This window comes from Colobus angolensis, unplaced genomic scaffold (genome assembly GCF_000951035.1).
Source record: "Colobus angolensis palliatus isolate OR3802 unplaced genomic scaffold, Cang.pa_1.0 Scaffold325, whole genome shotgun sequence".
Lineage (NCBI taxonomy): Eukaryota > Metazoa > Chordata > Mammalia > Primates > Cercopithecidae > Colobus > Colobus angolensis.
The window spans coordinates 228,200-244,475 of record NW_012116544.1 but is presented as its reverse complement, the minus strand read 5'-3'; the positions used below and the strand labels follow the sequence as shown (position 1 = coordinate 244,475).

Genomic DNA, 16,276 nt, shown 5'->3' with positions numbered 1-16,276 from the left:
ACCCACCTAATTTTTGTATTTTTAGTAGAGATGGGGTTTTGCCATGTTGGGCAGGCTGGTCTCGAACTCCTGACCTCAAGCGATCTGCCCGCTTCAGCCTTCCAGAGTGCTGGGACTACAGGCGTGAGCCACTGCACCTGGTCTGTCTTTTACATTTTTCTATAAAAACTTTCACTTCATCACATTCAGTAGAAAAGGAAAAAGTTATTCAAAGCAGTTTATCTTATAAATCTCTACTAAATCTTTAGTTGTGCCTTCTTGTTATTTCCTGCATTATTTAATTGTGCTGTTTCTCTTTTATTCTTAACCGATGTTGCCAGTTTATCTATTTTAATAACAGTTTGAACCATCTAACTTTAGATATATTAATCTGCACTATTTGTCTTAATATTTCCATATTTCTATATCTTTGGGATTTCTTCCACTTTCTTTTGCTGTTTTCTGAAATATATATTGATGCCTAATATCAATATTTGGCTATTTCATGCTAATAAGAACATTTAAGGATTTAAGGATATAATTTTTTTTTTTTTTTGAGATGGAGTCTTGCTCTGTCCCCCAGGCTGGAGTGCAGTGGGGTGATCTCAGCTCTCTGCAATCTCTGCCTCCTGGATTCAAGTGATTCTCATGCCTCAGCCTCCCGAGTAGCTGGGATTACAGACACACACCACCACGCCCACCTAATTTTTGTATTTTTAGTAGAGATGGGGTTTCACCATTTTGGCCAGGCTGGTCTTGAACTCTTGACCTCAGGTGATCCACCCGCCTTGGCCTCCCAAAGCGTTGGGATTACAGGCGTGAGCCACCACACCTGGCCGGATAAAATTTTGACTCAGAAAACCATATTAGTTCCATTTTACACATTATGATAGATTGTAATTTTATTATCATTCAGTTTTAAGAATTTTCTACCTATCACTATGCTTTCTTCAATTTCTCAGTTATTTTTATGTTTAAAAATTTTTCAAACACTTAAGAATTTAAACTATCATTTGCTATGGTCATTTAACTTTATTAAATTATGATTAGAGAATTTTGTATGCATGATATCAATGTTTGAAAATTTTCTGAAAACCATTTTACGTGTTTATATCTGATAAAATTTTATAAAAGTTCCAAGTGTGGTAAAAATTCATGTGTATTCTACAAACCTGGAATCCTTCTCCAAAAATATGTTATTTCAGGCTTATTAATTTTTACTTCAAATATTATATATTCTTACTCATTTTGTCTACTTATTTAATCAATTTTAGAACTTGAAGTATGATCTTTTTTCTTATATTTCTGTTGATATTTTCTTTTTATATTTTACATGTATCAGGTACATATATATTTAAAATTTTCATATTCTTATACTGAGTGAACTTATGTTTTTGAAATAACTCTATTCCTAATGTCCTTTTTCTTAAAACCATGTCTTCCTTTTCTTGACACTAATATATCTGTTGGATTCTTCTTGATTAATATTTCTCTAGTATTTTTTATTTTCAATGAATAGGTCATATGTGCTACATTTTTCCTCTTATGAATTGCAATTGAGATTTTTATTATTTATTTATTTTTATTTTTATTTTTATGTTTTTGAGATGGAGTCTTGCTCCGCCACCCAGGCTGGAGCATAGTGGTGCCATCTCGGCTCACTGCAACTTCTGCCTCCCGGGTTCAACCAATGAGATTTTTAAATCCAGTCTGAGATTCTTTGTCTTTTAACTGGCAAATTAAATCCTTTTACATTGAGTGTGATTCTGGAAACATTTTAGTTTATGTACATTTTCCTACTATTTGTAGATCCTTTCTGAAGTTTTCTACGTTTTTATTCTGCTTCATGAAGGAGCAATGACGTTTTCTCAAACTGAAGAAACAATTATTTTCTTAGTCCTGGAGTTAATTTCCTTCAGTTTTGTGTGTGTTGAGTTGTGAGTGTTGCACCATTGGGGTATTGTGTGGTGAAGGAAATACTTAATTCTACTGCCTTGGAATTGTACACAATTCTACTTCTGCCTCATCAAATGTTTGGTTTTGTTTTTTATACCTCATCGATCTTGGACTCTCAAAACAAATCACTGAAGCTGGGTGGTACTACACAGCAATCCAGACACAAGCTGCTGCTCTACCCTGGGTTGCCTATGCACACACCCATTCCTTGCTCCTCCTTCTCCCCACTCACCTCCTATCAGTACCTTGGATTCCACCTCGTGGCTCTGCTCAGCAAGGTGGATGGAACACAATATGCTCCCAGCATTTTCCTGGACTATAATGGAGGTCTCCACATCATACAGGCTGTGCCCGTCTGCATTTGCTCTGGAGTCTGAAGATAAATGCTGTCCTTGTGGACCTTTCCACTTGACTGTGGGCTGTGGGAACCAGCCTGAGGACAGGCAGAGTAACTGGATACCTCCGTCAACATAGCCCACGACGGAAATAAGAGGAAGTGAGCCCAGTGCTGGGAAGAAAACAGGGAAAGATGAAAGTGAAGACCAAATTTCAAGCTTACAGCTATTTTGAGTCTGGTTCGTCAAGGCTGTACCCATAACAACACACACATCCTTCTCTCTCTCTCTCTTACACACACATCCACTCATAATACTACTGCAAGACTTTCTGTGGTCTATGTTCATTCAGCATTTATTTAGGAACCACTATGTATGCCTGGATATTCCTAAGTATGAAATAGGATGCAGTGCATAAGACACAGCCCCTTCTAATGAGAAACTCATTGACCAAATAGTGAGGAAACTGTATAAAATACATTTCATAGTGAAATGCAACTATGAAAGCACGATCAGGTTAGCACAGAGAAGAGTGCATAACTGTCAGGGAACGTCACAGCTTCCTGGAGATGACATTTGGACCCTTCTGTGTCAGAAAATAGGAGTTTTGTTGTGGTCAGGTTGGGGAGAGGGGAAGCATTTTAGACAAAAAGAGGCAAGTGCAAACCACAATGTGAAAAGTTAACATGCCACAGTGATTTGAAGGACTCATGAGTATTTATATTCCATATAATGATGTATAAGAGAGTAGGGGTGTGACACAAGGTCTGAAAAAGGCACACAGCAAGCCATGGAGGTCATACATTCACTGACCTGAGCAATGTGGACTTGCCCACAGCCACTTTAAGAACTGTAGATCAGTAGGGCTCTTACCAGCCTCCAGCAGGTGGGAGTTATGGCAAGACCTGTATCTTAGAGAGGTCTCCAGACAGCAGCATGGAGGAGGGACCACAGAGAACACTCTGGAGGAGAGTGACCCGCTGTGCAACTACTGAAGTGACTCCAGTGAGAGAAAAGAAGGGCTGGGGAGGAGGAGGGCTTTGAGAAGGGGAACTGCAGATGCAGAATCTATTTGAGAGGTTGATTCAATAGGACTGAACATCAAGGAAGGGTTTATTGTGACATCCAGATTTGTGACTTGGGAAATGTGGAAGAGTACCCCTTATGTGGTTGACTTCAATTTGATGATTTGATATTGCCTTTTAACCACTCCAAACAGAACTTCCTCTCTGAGTGCTGTTCTCTGCCATTCCCCAGGGTCTGGATCAATGCATGGAGCATAATAAATGTTTGTCAGTCAATAAATTAATGAAAGAATGATGATGGTATAAGCACCAAGGAAGGGGGCTCAAGTAAGATGATGTAGACTTATCTTCCTTGCTCCTTCCTCTAAGTAAAATTATAAACCCTGGAAATGAGGCAAGCATAGGTGCATTGTGAAAAGTGGAAAGACTAAGGAGGACTGACTAGGGACCCCAGGACTAGAGAAAAACCACAGCAGCTGAGCATCCTATGACCACTCCCCGACTCCCACCTCCAGCAGAAGTAAGTGGCCCGACGGGAATCTTTCCACCCCTAAATGGCTGAAAGTACAAGATATGCAAAGTGGTGCTGGCAGAAGAATTGACCATGAGCCCCATTGACTGGAGGGCAGGGGAAGAGTTCTTTGTCCCACTATGCCAGATGATCACCTCTCTCACAAGAAACACTGGGGAGCAACATGGGGAAACACCTTTTACTGCCACAGTCGGTACTAGAAAAGATGATCAGAATCTCCAGGGACATCAGATAAGCAAAGCAGACCAAAATAATACAGTAAAGTCTCTGAAAATTAAATTGTATTTGGAGCCACAACCACCAAAAATAGACTAGGACCTGAGTCATAAATCTAAACATGGTGACTGCCTGCAAAACAGAAGCTTTACATAGGGTCTAGAGTGTCTTACAATAACTAAACCATTTAGATTTCAACTAAAAATTACCCATCACACACCAAGAACCAATTAAATATCAACTTGAATGAAAATAGACAATCATGTGACTGCCAAGACTGACAAGAATAGCTATTATTAAAGTGTTTCAAAAAGCAATTATGAATTATCTCAAAAAAATTAAAACTCACAAAAAACATAGATGTTATAAAAAACAAATTGGAAGTAATATAACAGAAAAACATACAAAAACAAAAACTAACTGGGTAGCTTCAATACTAGAGTGGAGATGACAGAAAATAAAATTATTGAACTCCAGGATACAACAATGGAACTTAACCAGCGTGAAGAGAGAGGAAAAGATTTTTTCTAAAGAGGAAAAACAGATCCTCTAGGACCTATGAGACAATAACAAAATATCAGCATTTATATCATCATAGTCCCAGAAGGAGAGGTGAAAGAGAGCTGAAAGACTATTTAAAGAAATGATGGCCGATCTAATCAAATGAGGTGAAAGTCCTTTCAAGAAGCTGAGAGCACACCAAATAGGAGAAGTGCAAAGAAACTCATGCCTTGATAGATCATAATTAAATTTCTGAAAATAAATAAAACTATCTTGAAAGCAATCAGAGATAAATGATGCATTATATATAAACCAATGACAGCAGATTTTTCATGAGAAATCTTCAAGGCAAGAAAGAAGTAGCACATTTTTCAACTGCTGAAAGAAAATAACCATCAGGAAACTTCACAAATTCTATATCTGGCAAAACCATTATTCACAAATAAAGAGGAAATCATTTGCATGTTTATTCTCAGATAAACAGAAACTAAGAGAATTTGTCACTAGCAGACCTATCCTAAAAGGATGGCTGGAGGAAATTCTTCAAACAGAAAGGAAATGATAAAAGAAAGAATCTTGGAATATTAGGAAAGAAGAAAAGCAATAGAAAAAGAAGACTAAGGAAAACTACAATAGATTTTCCATTTTATTAGTGTTTAACAATCACATACGGGCTGGGTGTTGTGGCTCACACCTGTCATCCCAGCACTTTGGGAGGCCGAGGCCGGGGATCATTTGAGGCGAGGAGTTTGAGACCAGCTGGCCAACATGGCAGAACCCTATCTCTACTAAAAATACAAAAAAAAATTAGCTGGGTGTGGTGGCACATGCCTGTAATCTGAGCTACTCAGGAGGTTGAGGTACAAGAATCACTTGAACCCGGGAGGTGGTGGTTGCAGTGAGCTGAGATCATACCACTGCACTCCAGCCTGGGTGATGGGGCAAGACTCTGTCTCAAAGAAAACTAAAAACTAAAAACTAAAAGTAAAAATTACCTATAATGGTTTAAACAGAAATTAAGTCACTATCTGATGTAGTGCTTATGTATATAGAAGAAATATTCAAGGCAGTATTATTTTTAAATTGTGGAGATTAAAGGGATCTAAATGAAAATGAAGTTTTCACACTTCAAAGTGGTAAAATGTTGATACAGTAGATTGTGACAAATTATATATGAATATCATAACACTAGAACAGCACCTAAGAAAACACGACAAAATGTTATACTAAAAAAAGACTAACAATAAGTTCTAATGGAATCCTAAAAAAATTTAGTAACACACAAGAAGTCAAAAAAAAGAAGAAGAAAACAAAAGAAATTGAAACAGGACAGGCATCATCACTCTCATTTCACCAACAGGGTGGGAGTGGGTTTCCTCCGTATCCTGTCAGGTGGTGACAGGTGCAGGTGGCTGTCTCTCTGTCATGACCCCACCTGTGTGATGGCAGGGCCAGGCTCTTCTCCAGAAACCTCAGGTCAGGGATGCCCACTGAAGCCTTTTTACATCATGTCAGAATCTGGAAAATCGGTTTTATTTCATTATCTGAAATACTTTCAAGAGCTGATAACGGTAGCATGACTTTACAAGACAACTCAGTCATAAATAAACAACTGACCTGACACCTGCAGCTCCCAGGTGGCCTCCTCATCGTACATCTGGGAACTGAACCAGCACCCATACAGGCCCATGTCCAAGGGAGTGATGTTTTTTAGTCTTAGAGAGACATGCCCCCCTGCAATGGAGTCTTTCACAAGCTCAGTTCTCCCTCGATACTGTGGCATCTGCATAGATTCCCAGTCTTCCCCATGTCTGTAGAGGTGGACCACAGCATGGAGCTGATTCCTGAAGAACCGCACTTCCATGGCCTCTGCACTGGTCTCAGGAAAGAGGGAGCAGGAGAACACTGCGTCCTCCCCCACCGAGGCCTGGACAAACTTGCCCGGTCCAGTCACTTGCCACTGTCCTATAGGAGGAAACACAACAGATAAATGAGCAAAATCTACTTGAGTCCTTCTCAGGGCTCTGGTGGGTGGAGATGTGTGGGGTGTGGGGTGGGGGATCCATCAGTCTTCTTTCTAAACCTGATGACTTGGATTTGCACATCTTCTTACACTTGCGAGAATGCTTCCGTGTCAGTTACTTCACTCGGTTCTCACACATGTCTTATGTGAGATGAGGTGAGGTATGTGCTATCAATATTTCCCACATTCAACATGAGGAAACCCTGTCTCTGGGGCTGAGTTATTCAGAGGCCTGAGAGGCACCTTCCAAATGCAGACTCCCTGACTAGAGGAGAATCTGCCTCCACATGCTCTCTGCCCAGCTGCTTAATGAACACTCACACCACGCCTTTGCATCTTCTATGCTAAAAACCTTTTTAAATGACTCAGGAGGGGAGTAAGTGGCCATAAAATATCCAGTTTGGGGAAATTTATTTCCTTCAAATAGATGATTACATCTTGTAAATGTTTTATGGATACAAGAGAGAAATACATATTCTCTGCTGAGGCACATTTATTTGTGCTTCTTTTTTTAAGTAGACTTCTGCCACATTCTGAAGGACATGGTATGACACAGTGAGGAGATTTTGTAGTTTTTGTTTCAGAGACTTGCTCTTTAGTGCACTCACATTGTGACATATCTTTTCCATGACACCTACCTTTTACTCCAGGTAATAATTTTATGTTTTTCCACTTCATTATTTCGTACTTGAATAGTACTTCGTCTAGCAAAAGCTTGTCCAAGCCACAGCCTGTGGGCTGCATGAGGCTCAGGATGGCTTTGAATATGGTCCAATACAAATTTGTACACTTTCTTAAAACATTATAAGACTTTTTGTGATATTTTTTCATTCATTAGTTATCGTTAGTGTTAGTTCTTCTTCTTTCAACATGGCCCAGGGAAGCCAAAAGATTGGACACCCCGACTCTAGTGCTTTATCAACATGGCTTACCTGTTTTTTTGTTTGTTTGTTTGTTTGTATTTTCTTGGTACAGCTTTGTCTTGATCTTCACTTGAAACTGTCTTCATCTTGCTGCAAATGACATAATTGTTTGTTTTCTGCGAGTCTTCCCTGCACAACTCTCAGCTTCGTGAGGACAGAGTGTGTGTGTTTTCCTCAGCACAGGATTCCCCATGCCCAGCACAGAGAATGGGCTCCGCAAACAGGGATTATGCTCGTGAATGGTGAGTGCTACTTTCTTTGTGCATTTGCTTCTCGGTTTTGTGGTCAACTAAGTAATTTTCCTGATGTAAATCACACTTACAACTCTGTATGATTAGAGTTCTTAGAGAGATCACAAATGATGGAGGCCCACTCCCTTCACCTTCCAAGTACCCACCCCTTTGATTGGCAGTGTCTCTTGATTCATTCACATGTATCCATTTATGGTATATGGATCTACCTGTGTGTGCTGTCTGCATGTGCATCAGAGGCAAAGTGGATCCCATGTGTTAATTTCCAGATAAGTGGATGTTTTTAATTTTAGCACTAATTATGTCTAAGTTTTATAAATCTTGCTGAAATGTATTAAGAGTATTATTAAATGAGGTGTGATTTTGCCGCCTGATGTCTGACCAGCTGCTGACCTGGTGTAGCAGATGCTGAGGCCCTGCTCCTCACCACCCAACCCTGAGTACCCCTGCAGTGGGATGGGCATTTCCCTGTCTGCTGACAGCTCCGCCCCTGGAGCCTGGCCTCCGCCTCTCTGCTGATGGCTTCTTGCAACCTTTGGAACTTACTCAGCCCAGGCACAGGGCAGCCAAGAAGGTTTGCGATTTTAATGGTCCCAGGGGGCACATCTCACCCAGTGGGGAACAGGAAGCAGTGGATGTTGGGAAGATCCTGAGCCGTCATCTATACAGTTCCTCCAAAGGACACGGTGGGACTGGGTCCCAGTTGCCACCACCGCAAGCTGCTCATTAGTGCACCCTCTATGGCTTTCCTCCCACTGGCTTCACTCTTTGCACCTTGTCGCTTTTGTTTCTGAGAATGATCTGCTAAACAAACCATCTGCAGAAAGGCCGTTGCTCTAGATCAGTTTTTGGAACCAACCTGTCAGCTGGGCTGCTGTGAGTGCTGCCCTCAAGGCTGCGTGAGACTCTCAAGCTGGGCAAACAGTTTTTAGTACATGTCTGTTTCTCTGGCCAGCCTTGCTGCTGTCATTTGTCTTGCTGACAGCGTCTCCTGTGAGCAAGGAATAACACTGTCTGTGGTTGCAACATACTGTGCACCAGTGGAGCTCTGTGCTGCATGCTCTACATGCAGAAGTTCCTGCAGTCCACACAGTAGCCCTTCAGCCGCAGGATGTCACAGATGTGATATTATTACCTCTATTTCATCATAAGCAAAAACTGATGCTAATAGAAGTTATTAGCCACAAGCTCATAGGCAGAGAAAAGGAAAGTTTTAAAAATAGTCTTACTTCCTCCAAGGTCATTTCCAGGATGCCCTGCTGTCTCACACAGAAACAGAAAGCAGACAGAAAAGCTCGTCAGAAAATGGGTGAGAATGTACTTAAATGGAGGCTGTCTTGTGAGTAACACACATGAATTGTGGTTTTTTGTTTTTGTTTTTGTTTTTTTGAGTCAAAGTCTCACTCTGTCACCCAGGCTGGAGTGCAGTGGCACGATCTCGGCTCACTGCAGCCTCCGCCTCCCGGGTTTAAGCAACTCTCCTGCCTCAGCCTCCCGAGTAGCTAGGATTACAGGTGCCTGCCACCGCACCCAGCTAATTTTTGTATTTTTAGTAGAGACAGAGTTTCACCATGTTGGCCAGGCCAGTCTCAAACTCCTGACCTCAGGTGACCCACCCACCTCAGCCTCCCAAAGTGCTGGGATTACGTGTGTGAGCCACTGCGCCCGGCCAACACACATGGATTTTGATGCCCTTATTTCTGTTTTCTTGGCTTTGTTTAGCAAAACAGTCATAGGTAGACAAATAGCAGGATGGAACTGTTTCAGACAGAAAGTGAACATAGTCAAATGAACTTTTTATGGCTTGACACTGACCACCCAGAATCCAGTGTTCCACTCTAGTCCCTATCTCTCCTTGCCCAGTGTTCTACTCCAGTCCCCATCTCTCCCTGCAAAATTTATTGGATTACTGAATATCCTATACACCAGGCTTTGTGTTGATGGTTACTAGAAGGAGAAAGAAGAGTGGATTTCTGCCTAGAGTATGCCAGGTTCCAACTTATTCCTCACTTAAAGGTCTGGTGCTTTACCCCATATCCACAGATGTTTCTAACTCAGCATGTGCATAACTGGACACATTGTCTTTTTCTCCAAACATCATAAACAGTGTCACCTTCCACCCAGATACCCAAGTCAAAAACCTGGGGATTTTATTAGAGACCTCCCCTGCCTAAGCCCCACAGCCCACTGGGGAAAACAATGTATTTACCTTAGCATTCTCGGTGTGTTCCCTCCCCACTCCCAGGGCTGCTCCCATTATTCTGGGCTGCTATAATAGTGCACACAGTGCTCATGTCCTTGAGAAACAGCCCACGGAGTCTGCTTCTGAATTCCTGCTGCCCTGTGCTTCCCACAGCTCCTGGCATTGGTAGTTGCCAGCCTGAGGCCAGGGGAAGCTGGAGAATGCAAGCACCAAAGATTCCTGCATCTCGCTGTGCTGAGATCATTGTCATGAATGAACTCAAAATATTATTCAACAAGAAGGAGACAAACAACATCCAAACTGAAAGGCTTACCTGACACTAGCTTGTAGAAACTGAGAACCAAAATGAGCACGAAAGCCATGGATATTCCTGTGGGTTGATCTCACACCGTGAAAACAGATGACAGCAGGGGTGGACGGATGATTTGGAGGGCAGGCCAGCTGTCTCAGATGCAGGAACCATGGAGAGGCTCTTCATGAACTGATGTCAAGCTGTGCTTTTCTCCCTAGAGCCTCCCTAAACATGGCTGTATGAATGAGGAGTGTGGGCCCTGGACTTTGAATCACTGCATTTATTGGCAGGTCATAAACATCTATCTCAGATCAGGGAAACGGTCATGGAAAGAGAGTAGGGTGCACTTGGAGGGACTTTGTTCTGGGTCAAGACTGTGCCCCACATAGGCGGCATAGGAATGCCAGACGCAGAGATATTTTCAGGCTTAGTCTGGCAGGCAGAGCTGCAAGAGAGAGTGAACATTTATCCCTGAAAGAGAGATTGGACGGGTGCAGTGGCTCATGCCTGTAATCCCAGCACTTTGGGAAGCCAAGGCAGGTGAATCATGAGGTCAAGAGCTCAAGACCATCCTGGCCAACATGATGAAACCCCGTCTCCACAAAAAATACAAAAATTAGCCAGGCGTGGTGGGACACGCCTGTAGTCCCACCTACTTGGGCAGCTGAGGCAGGAGAATCGCTTGAACTGGGGAGGGGGAGTTTGCAGTGAGCCCAGATCGCACCACTGCCCTCCAACCTGGTGACAGAGTGACACTCTATCTCAAAAAAAAAAAAAAAAGATAGAAATCATCTCAGCACAGGGCAGTAAGGCAGTGAATTTGCCCAGGCACACAGGCAATGCTCCATGAGACTCATATTTCCTGGCACAGCATGAGGAAATTCTGCCCATCCCTCCCTTGTCTTGAGTTCAGGGACAGGACTCTGATCATGAGGCCAGATGGGGTTGAACTTGCCAGAACAACCAGGACCTTGATCTCCAAGGATCCAAGGTATTGAGAAAGAGACCAAGACGAGGCTTCAGGCCTGGGGGTAAGGCAAAGATGCATTCATTCAGTCATTTGTTAGATGCACTAAGCCAGGACAAACACAGTTAGAGATTACACAGCGATTTCAAGTCTGGGGACATGCACGAAGAATAAGCACTTACTAGATCGAAAGCAGTTTCCACGGAGAGCACTACGAAGGGCAACGAAGGTAAAGAGCAATTTTAAAAAAGGAAACCCCGTGAACTCAGAAATTGCTAATAACACAATTTTAAATAACTAATGGGTCTAAGAGACTAATAATAGAAGTTGAAGGTAATTAGACTAGAAGAAGAATGAAAACACTACATTTAAAACACTGTATGATGCGTGTAAGGCAGTTCTTACAGAAAGGCTTATCCTTAAGTGCTTATATTAGGAAAAAAGAAGTCTGAAAATTGGCTGAACAAAGTATCTGAGTTAGTCTGAGTTAACTCTTGGATCCTGAAGGTCTCGGGCCACTCGCCCCATCTTTTCTCTCCCTTCACTTTTCTTTTTTTTTCTTTTTTTTTTCACAATCTGTAAACATGTAATCCTGCCTTAAGTACAAAGCCTTTACAAATGCAAAAAAATCAAAGATTACAAGTCAATTTATTTCCACATACAGTAAGAGCTGAAATGTAAAGAGATCAACTTTAGAAAAAATACACTGAAAAACATGCCACTTTAATAATAATAATAAGACAAAACTGCAAATTAAATCAATAGAAATTAGGTAGATCCATTTATTTTTTAAATACAAGTATAATTTTGGAAGGGCTATTTGACAAATTCAGCATTAACTGCCAACTCTATAGACATGTTTAGCAACAACGACAACAAAACAAGGCATTTACTCTTGGCCCTTTTAGTACAGGCGAAGTGTCCTATTGCATCACAAGTATTAGTGATGAAGTAACAGATCCAAGGGCATAATATTAAAGAGGTTTTTTTCCAACTGCGATTTGGTTGAAAAATAACATAATATGAATGTATATTAATAACTATCAAGACCACTGGTGATCTGCAGAATACCTAGAGGCCTACCTACTTAGAAGGCTGAAACTAGTAAAACAGTATTAAAATCCGTGTTTTTATTCTTAGATGAATAATGAGAGTGAGATTTCTGATTCCAATTTTATAGTGTGGTGGGGAATTGAGAGGAGATATTGGGGAAGACTGGCAGTGTGTGGTGAGTTAGTGTTGGGAATGTGGCTCAAATTAGTTAATACTCAGATTAGGATATTGTTTTAGAACATTTTAAATGGGTTCTAAATTGTGGCATATTGAAAAGGATATTAAGGAACAATGATTCATTAGCCCTAAACACAATTTAATGAGTGCCATCAATGGGCTTAAGAAATAAGCAGGGATGGGGGATGGAGAGGCAACATAAGGTGAAAGAGAAAATGGAAAGTGGAAAATATGCTTGAACATTGGAGAATGTGAAAAGTCCACCAAAGAAACTGCTTTCGTTATCACTCAGAAGTGCTCTTCCCATTGGCTACCTGCTCCCGATCACCCAAACGCCAGTTTTAGAGCACAGGAGCAGAAACCCCCTTTATCTGCAATTTCACTTTCCGTGGTTCATTACCCGAGGCAACCTTGGTCCAAACATATTATGTGGAAAATTCCAGAAATAAACAATTCATGTTTTAAATCACAAGCCGGCTGGGCACGGTGGCTCACGCCTGTAATCTCAGCACCTTGGGAGGCAGAGGAGGGTGGATCACCTGAGGTCATAAGCTCAAGACCAGCCTGGCCAACATGGTGAAACCCTGTCTCTACTAAAAATACAAAAATTAGTTGGGCGTGGTGGTGGGCGCCTGCATTCCCAGCGCCTCGGAGACCAAGGCAGGATAATTGCTTGAACCAGAGGGCGGAGGTTGCAGTGAGCCAAGGTCGCACCACTGTACTCCAGCCTGGGTGATAGAGCGAGACTACATCTCAAAAACTAATAATAATAATAAAATAAAATAAATCACAAGCCATGGAGTGATAAAATCTCATGATCCTCCTGCTCTGTCCTGCCCGGGGTGTGCATCATCCTTTTGTCTTGCTTGTCCACACAGGTTGTGTACAACCTGCCCCTTAGTCGCTTAGTAGCCGCCTTGGTTGTCAGATTGAAAAAACATAGTCTAGAAAGGGTTTAGTACTATCTGAGGTTTCAGGCATCCACTAGGGGTCTTGGAATGCATCTCTTGCAGATAAGGGGAGACTACTGTATTATATTTCAGCTTCCATAAAACTTTACTAATTTGGATTAAGAACACAAGCCTGATTTTGTAAAAAGTATCCATAAATATTCAGAGGTATAGTTTTGTTTCATCAAGTAAAAAGAGCAACTAATTCCAACTGTTGAAGTAGTAACAAGTAAAGGCTTCACCAGGCCTGCCTTGATGAAGAGCTAAGACCTATTTTTAGGTCAACAGCACAAGATTATTAAATAACTTGTATGCTACAAACATGCTGCTTCCACTCGTCAAAACAACCCAACAATCCTTACTATTCCAACTTACTGAGAACCATGTCAGATATTGCCTTCAAGAATGAAATGTTTCTCAAAACTGTTCTATCAAATGTAGTAGCTATTGGACGCAAAACAGGTAATTTATGTCAGACTTCAGTTAGTTTTCATGAAGTATTTATCTCCAACTTCAGTTTATCCCAACATTAATTTATGATAGGACAGTTATTAAAATTAGCCATTTCTCAGACTATAGCTTTGAAATCATAAGAAATGGACAATTAAGCTCACTAGTCAAAATCTTGATTCAAGTGATGATCCAATAGCTTACAAATGTCTCCAATAAACTGAGCTTTGAGGCAGGACAGAAAACAGAAAAATATAAAACCTCTCTATCCCAATCACCAGTGATGAAGGCTAAGCAATTATACCTGCAAATCCTTAACGACAGGTCTCTCCTAATGAAAAATCCTGAGATTTAAGCACTGTGACTTACAGAAGGCAGGTTAGCTTAATGAGGAAATTTACTTTTCGTAAAAAGACAATCAGCAGTATTTTATTTTGGGCACTTAGCATTTCACAGATCCTCAACACGTTTTGAGGTAGGTCAAATATTAATAGTGTATTTTACAAACAAAACTCACGCAGATGTTTTGTTACTTGACCCAAACCACAGGAGCAATTCTGTCACAATCAGGAATAACATGGCCTCTCTGATCTTCCAGATTAATCTGTTATGTGTGAAGTTAAGGGTAATCACTTGCAAATATTCATGAAAAAAAAAAACAAAAACAAAAACAGAAGACTAGATACAGAAATTCTTTCGGGATATTTTAAACTTCTTAAATTGACCCTATAATGAGTATATACTTGCTCTCATTACAAATCTGTATATAACTGATCTTTACAATTACAAACGAGCACAGGAGTGACTATGTTGCTTTTATGCATTTTAGGGTGAGTAGAGCAGGAAGATAATCAGCCAGCTTTCCCCAGAGCACTAGGCAGCCTTTAACTGAAGGTGCTGTGTTCGAGGCACCATTGACTACGATTTGGGATCACAGGAGAGCAGGTACACTAATGGGAACAGGATTCAAAAAAGATGCCAAAAAGCGGAGGCTCTCTGCAAGTCAAAGATGAAGAGAAAAATAGTAACGTCTCAAGCTACTGATCCTGAGTATCATGGCACGGCACTACAACTGCTTGTGAGAGGACCTCCTACAAGAGCGGTACACTTGTCCCAGTAAAGTCTGTTAAAGTTCTTACTAACTAGATAAGCCACGAGTAAAACTAAATTGGTATTTCATTAAAGTGGACATCTATAGAAGCAAATAGCTAAACATTTTTAATGAGTAAGTTTTACCCGTCATATAAATTCCTCTCATTGTCACAAGCCCAATTCTATTAGCTTGTCATAATTCCTAAAATAATTTACCAAAATTCAGCTCATCTTGACGTAGGTTCTTGAGCCGGTATTCTGTACTGTTTCATCATAAAGTTCCTTTTATTTAAACAATTATAGAATATTAGTAATAATAAAGGATTAAGAATAGTTAACTTGAGCCTAGGAGTAAGGTTGCAGTGAGCTATGATTGCACTTCTGCACTAGAGCTCAGGTGACAGAGCAAGACCCTAAGCTCAAAAAAAAAAAAGAGAGAGAGAGATTAACAACTGAGAAATTAGAAGGAAAACATCATTACTGTGTTATATAAAAGAGTAAGGATATGTTTCTGTATAGAACAAACAACCCAATACCATTTGAGTCGAAGAACAAAGGGGAAGAAAAGCAGGTGGCAGGGGGCATGGAATGCAGAGTACTGAAGCCTTTTACTCTAGTGTCTCCAAAGTTGAGTGTGGAAGTAAAAAGTTTCTACATTTGAAAAGTTTATATAAATTATATGAATTGTAACTTTCATAAAAATCAAAATGAAAGGTCCTGCATAGGACAAAAGCTATTAAGCAACACATCCTATTTGCACAAGGCCACTGAATGTCGTGGATATTAGTAACAAATGAAAAGCTTAAGTCTATGACAGATTGAACTAAGATTTCAGTTTGGTATTCTATAAGCCCGAGATTGTAAACTACTCTTATGATACAAAAGCTATAATGACTTACAGAGTTTTGTGTAGGAACCCTTGTGCTTCCGGTTGGCACATTATCTGCTTTTTAAATATGTGAAATAAATACAGACATTTGTGAGAGGTTGTGCAAAACTATTATATTTACAAAAATGGCACAAAAGTGAATTCAACAGTCAATGCACATGCATACTTCATTCACATCTTCAACAACAAAAGGGTATTCTGACTCTACAGAACTGAATAAGAATATTAGCTTCAACGGCAGCTGCTAAGCACTAGAGACACATAAGTTACACCAGAACGGGCAAATATTGCCCAAGTAAAATTCTAGTGTTAAAGCTGAAACAGGTTTAAGGCCATTCAAGTTCAAGCAGACACAAATCTTATGGAGACCCATCTAGTTGCGTTTGAAATATGTGAGCTTTCTTCTAACTTGTAGTCCTAAACTTCTGTTTAAGGTAAATACAGAAGAAATCAATAGAGATT

At 40.7% G+C, this 16,276-nt stretch overlaps 1 protein-coding gene across 1 annotated transcript in view; it reads right to left on the bottom strand.

Moving 5' to 3' along the window:
• BTNL3 (butyrophilin-like 3) overlaps window positions 1-10,491 on the bottom strand; it is a 17,456-nt gene extending 6,965 nt beyond the window's left edge. Inside the window, exons 1-3 of the mRNA XM_011951717.1 lie at window positions 10,258-10,491; window positions 6,162-6,509; window positions 2,168-2,443 (exon numbers count right to left, since the gene is read on the bottom strand). Coding sequence (XP_011807107.1) covers window positions 2,168-2,443; window positions 6,162-6,509; window positions 10,258-10,306 — 673 coding nt within the window. The 5' untranslated portion in view covers window positions 10,307-10,491. The remainder of the gene's footprint in view (window positions 1-2,167; window positions 2,444-6,161; window positions 6,510-10,257) is intronic.
• Between the last annotated feature and the right edge of the window lie 5,785 nt (window positions 10,492-16,276).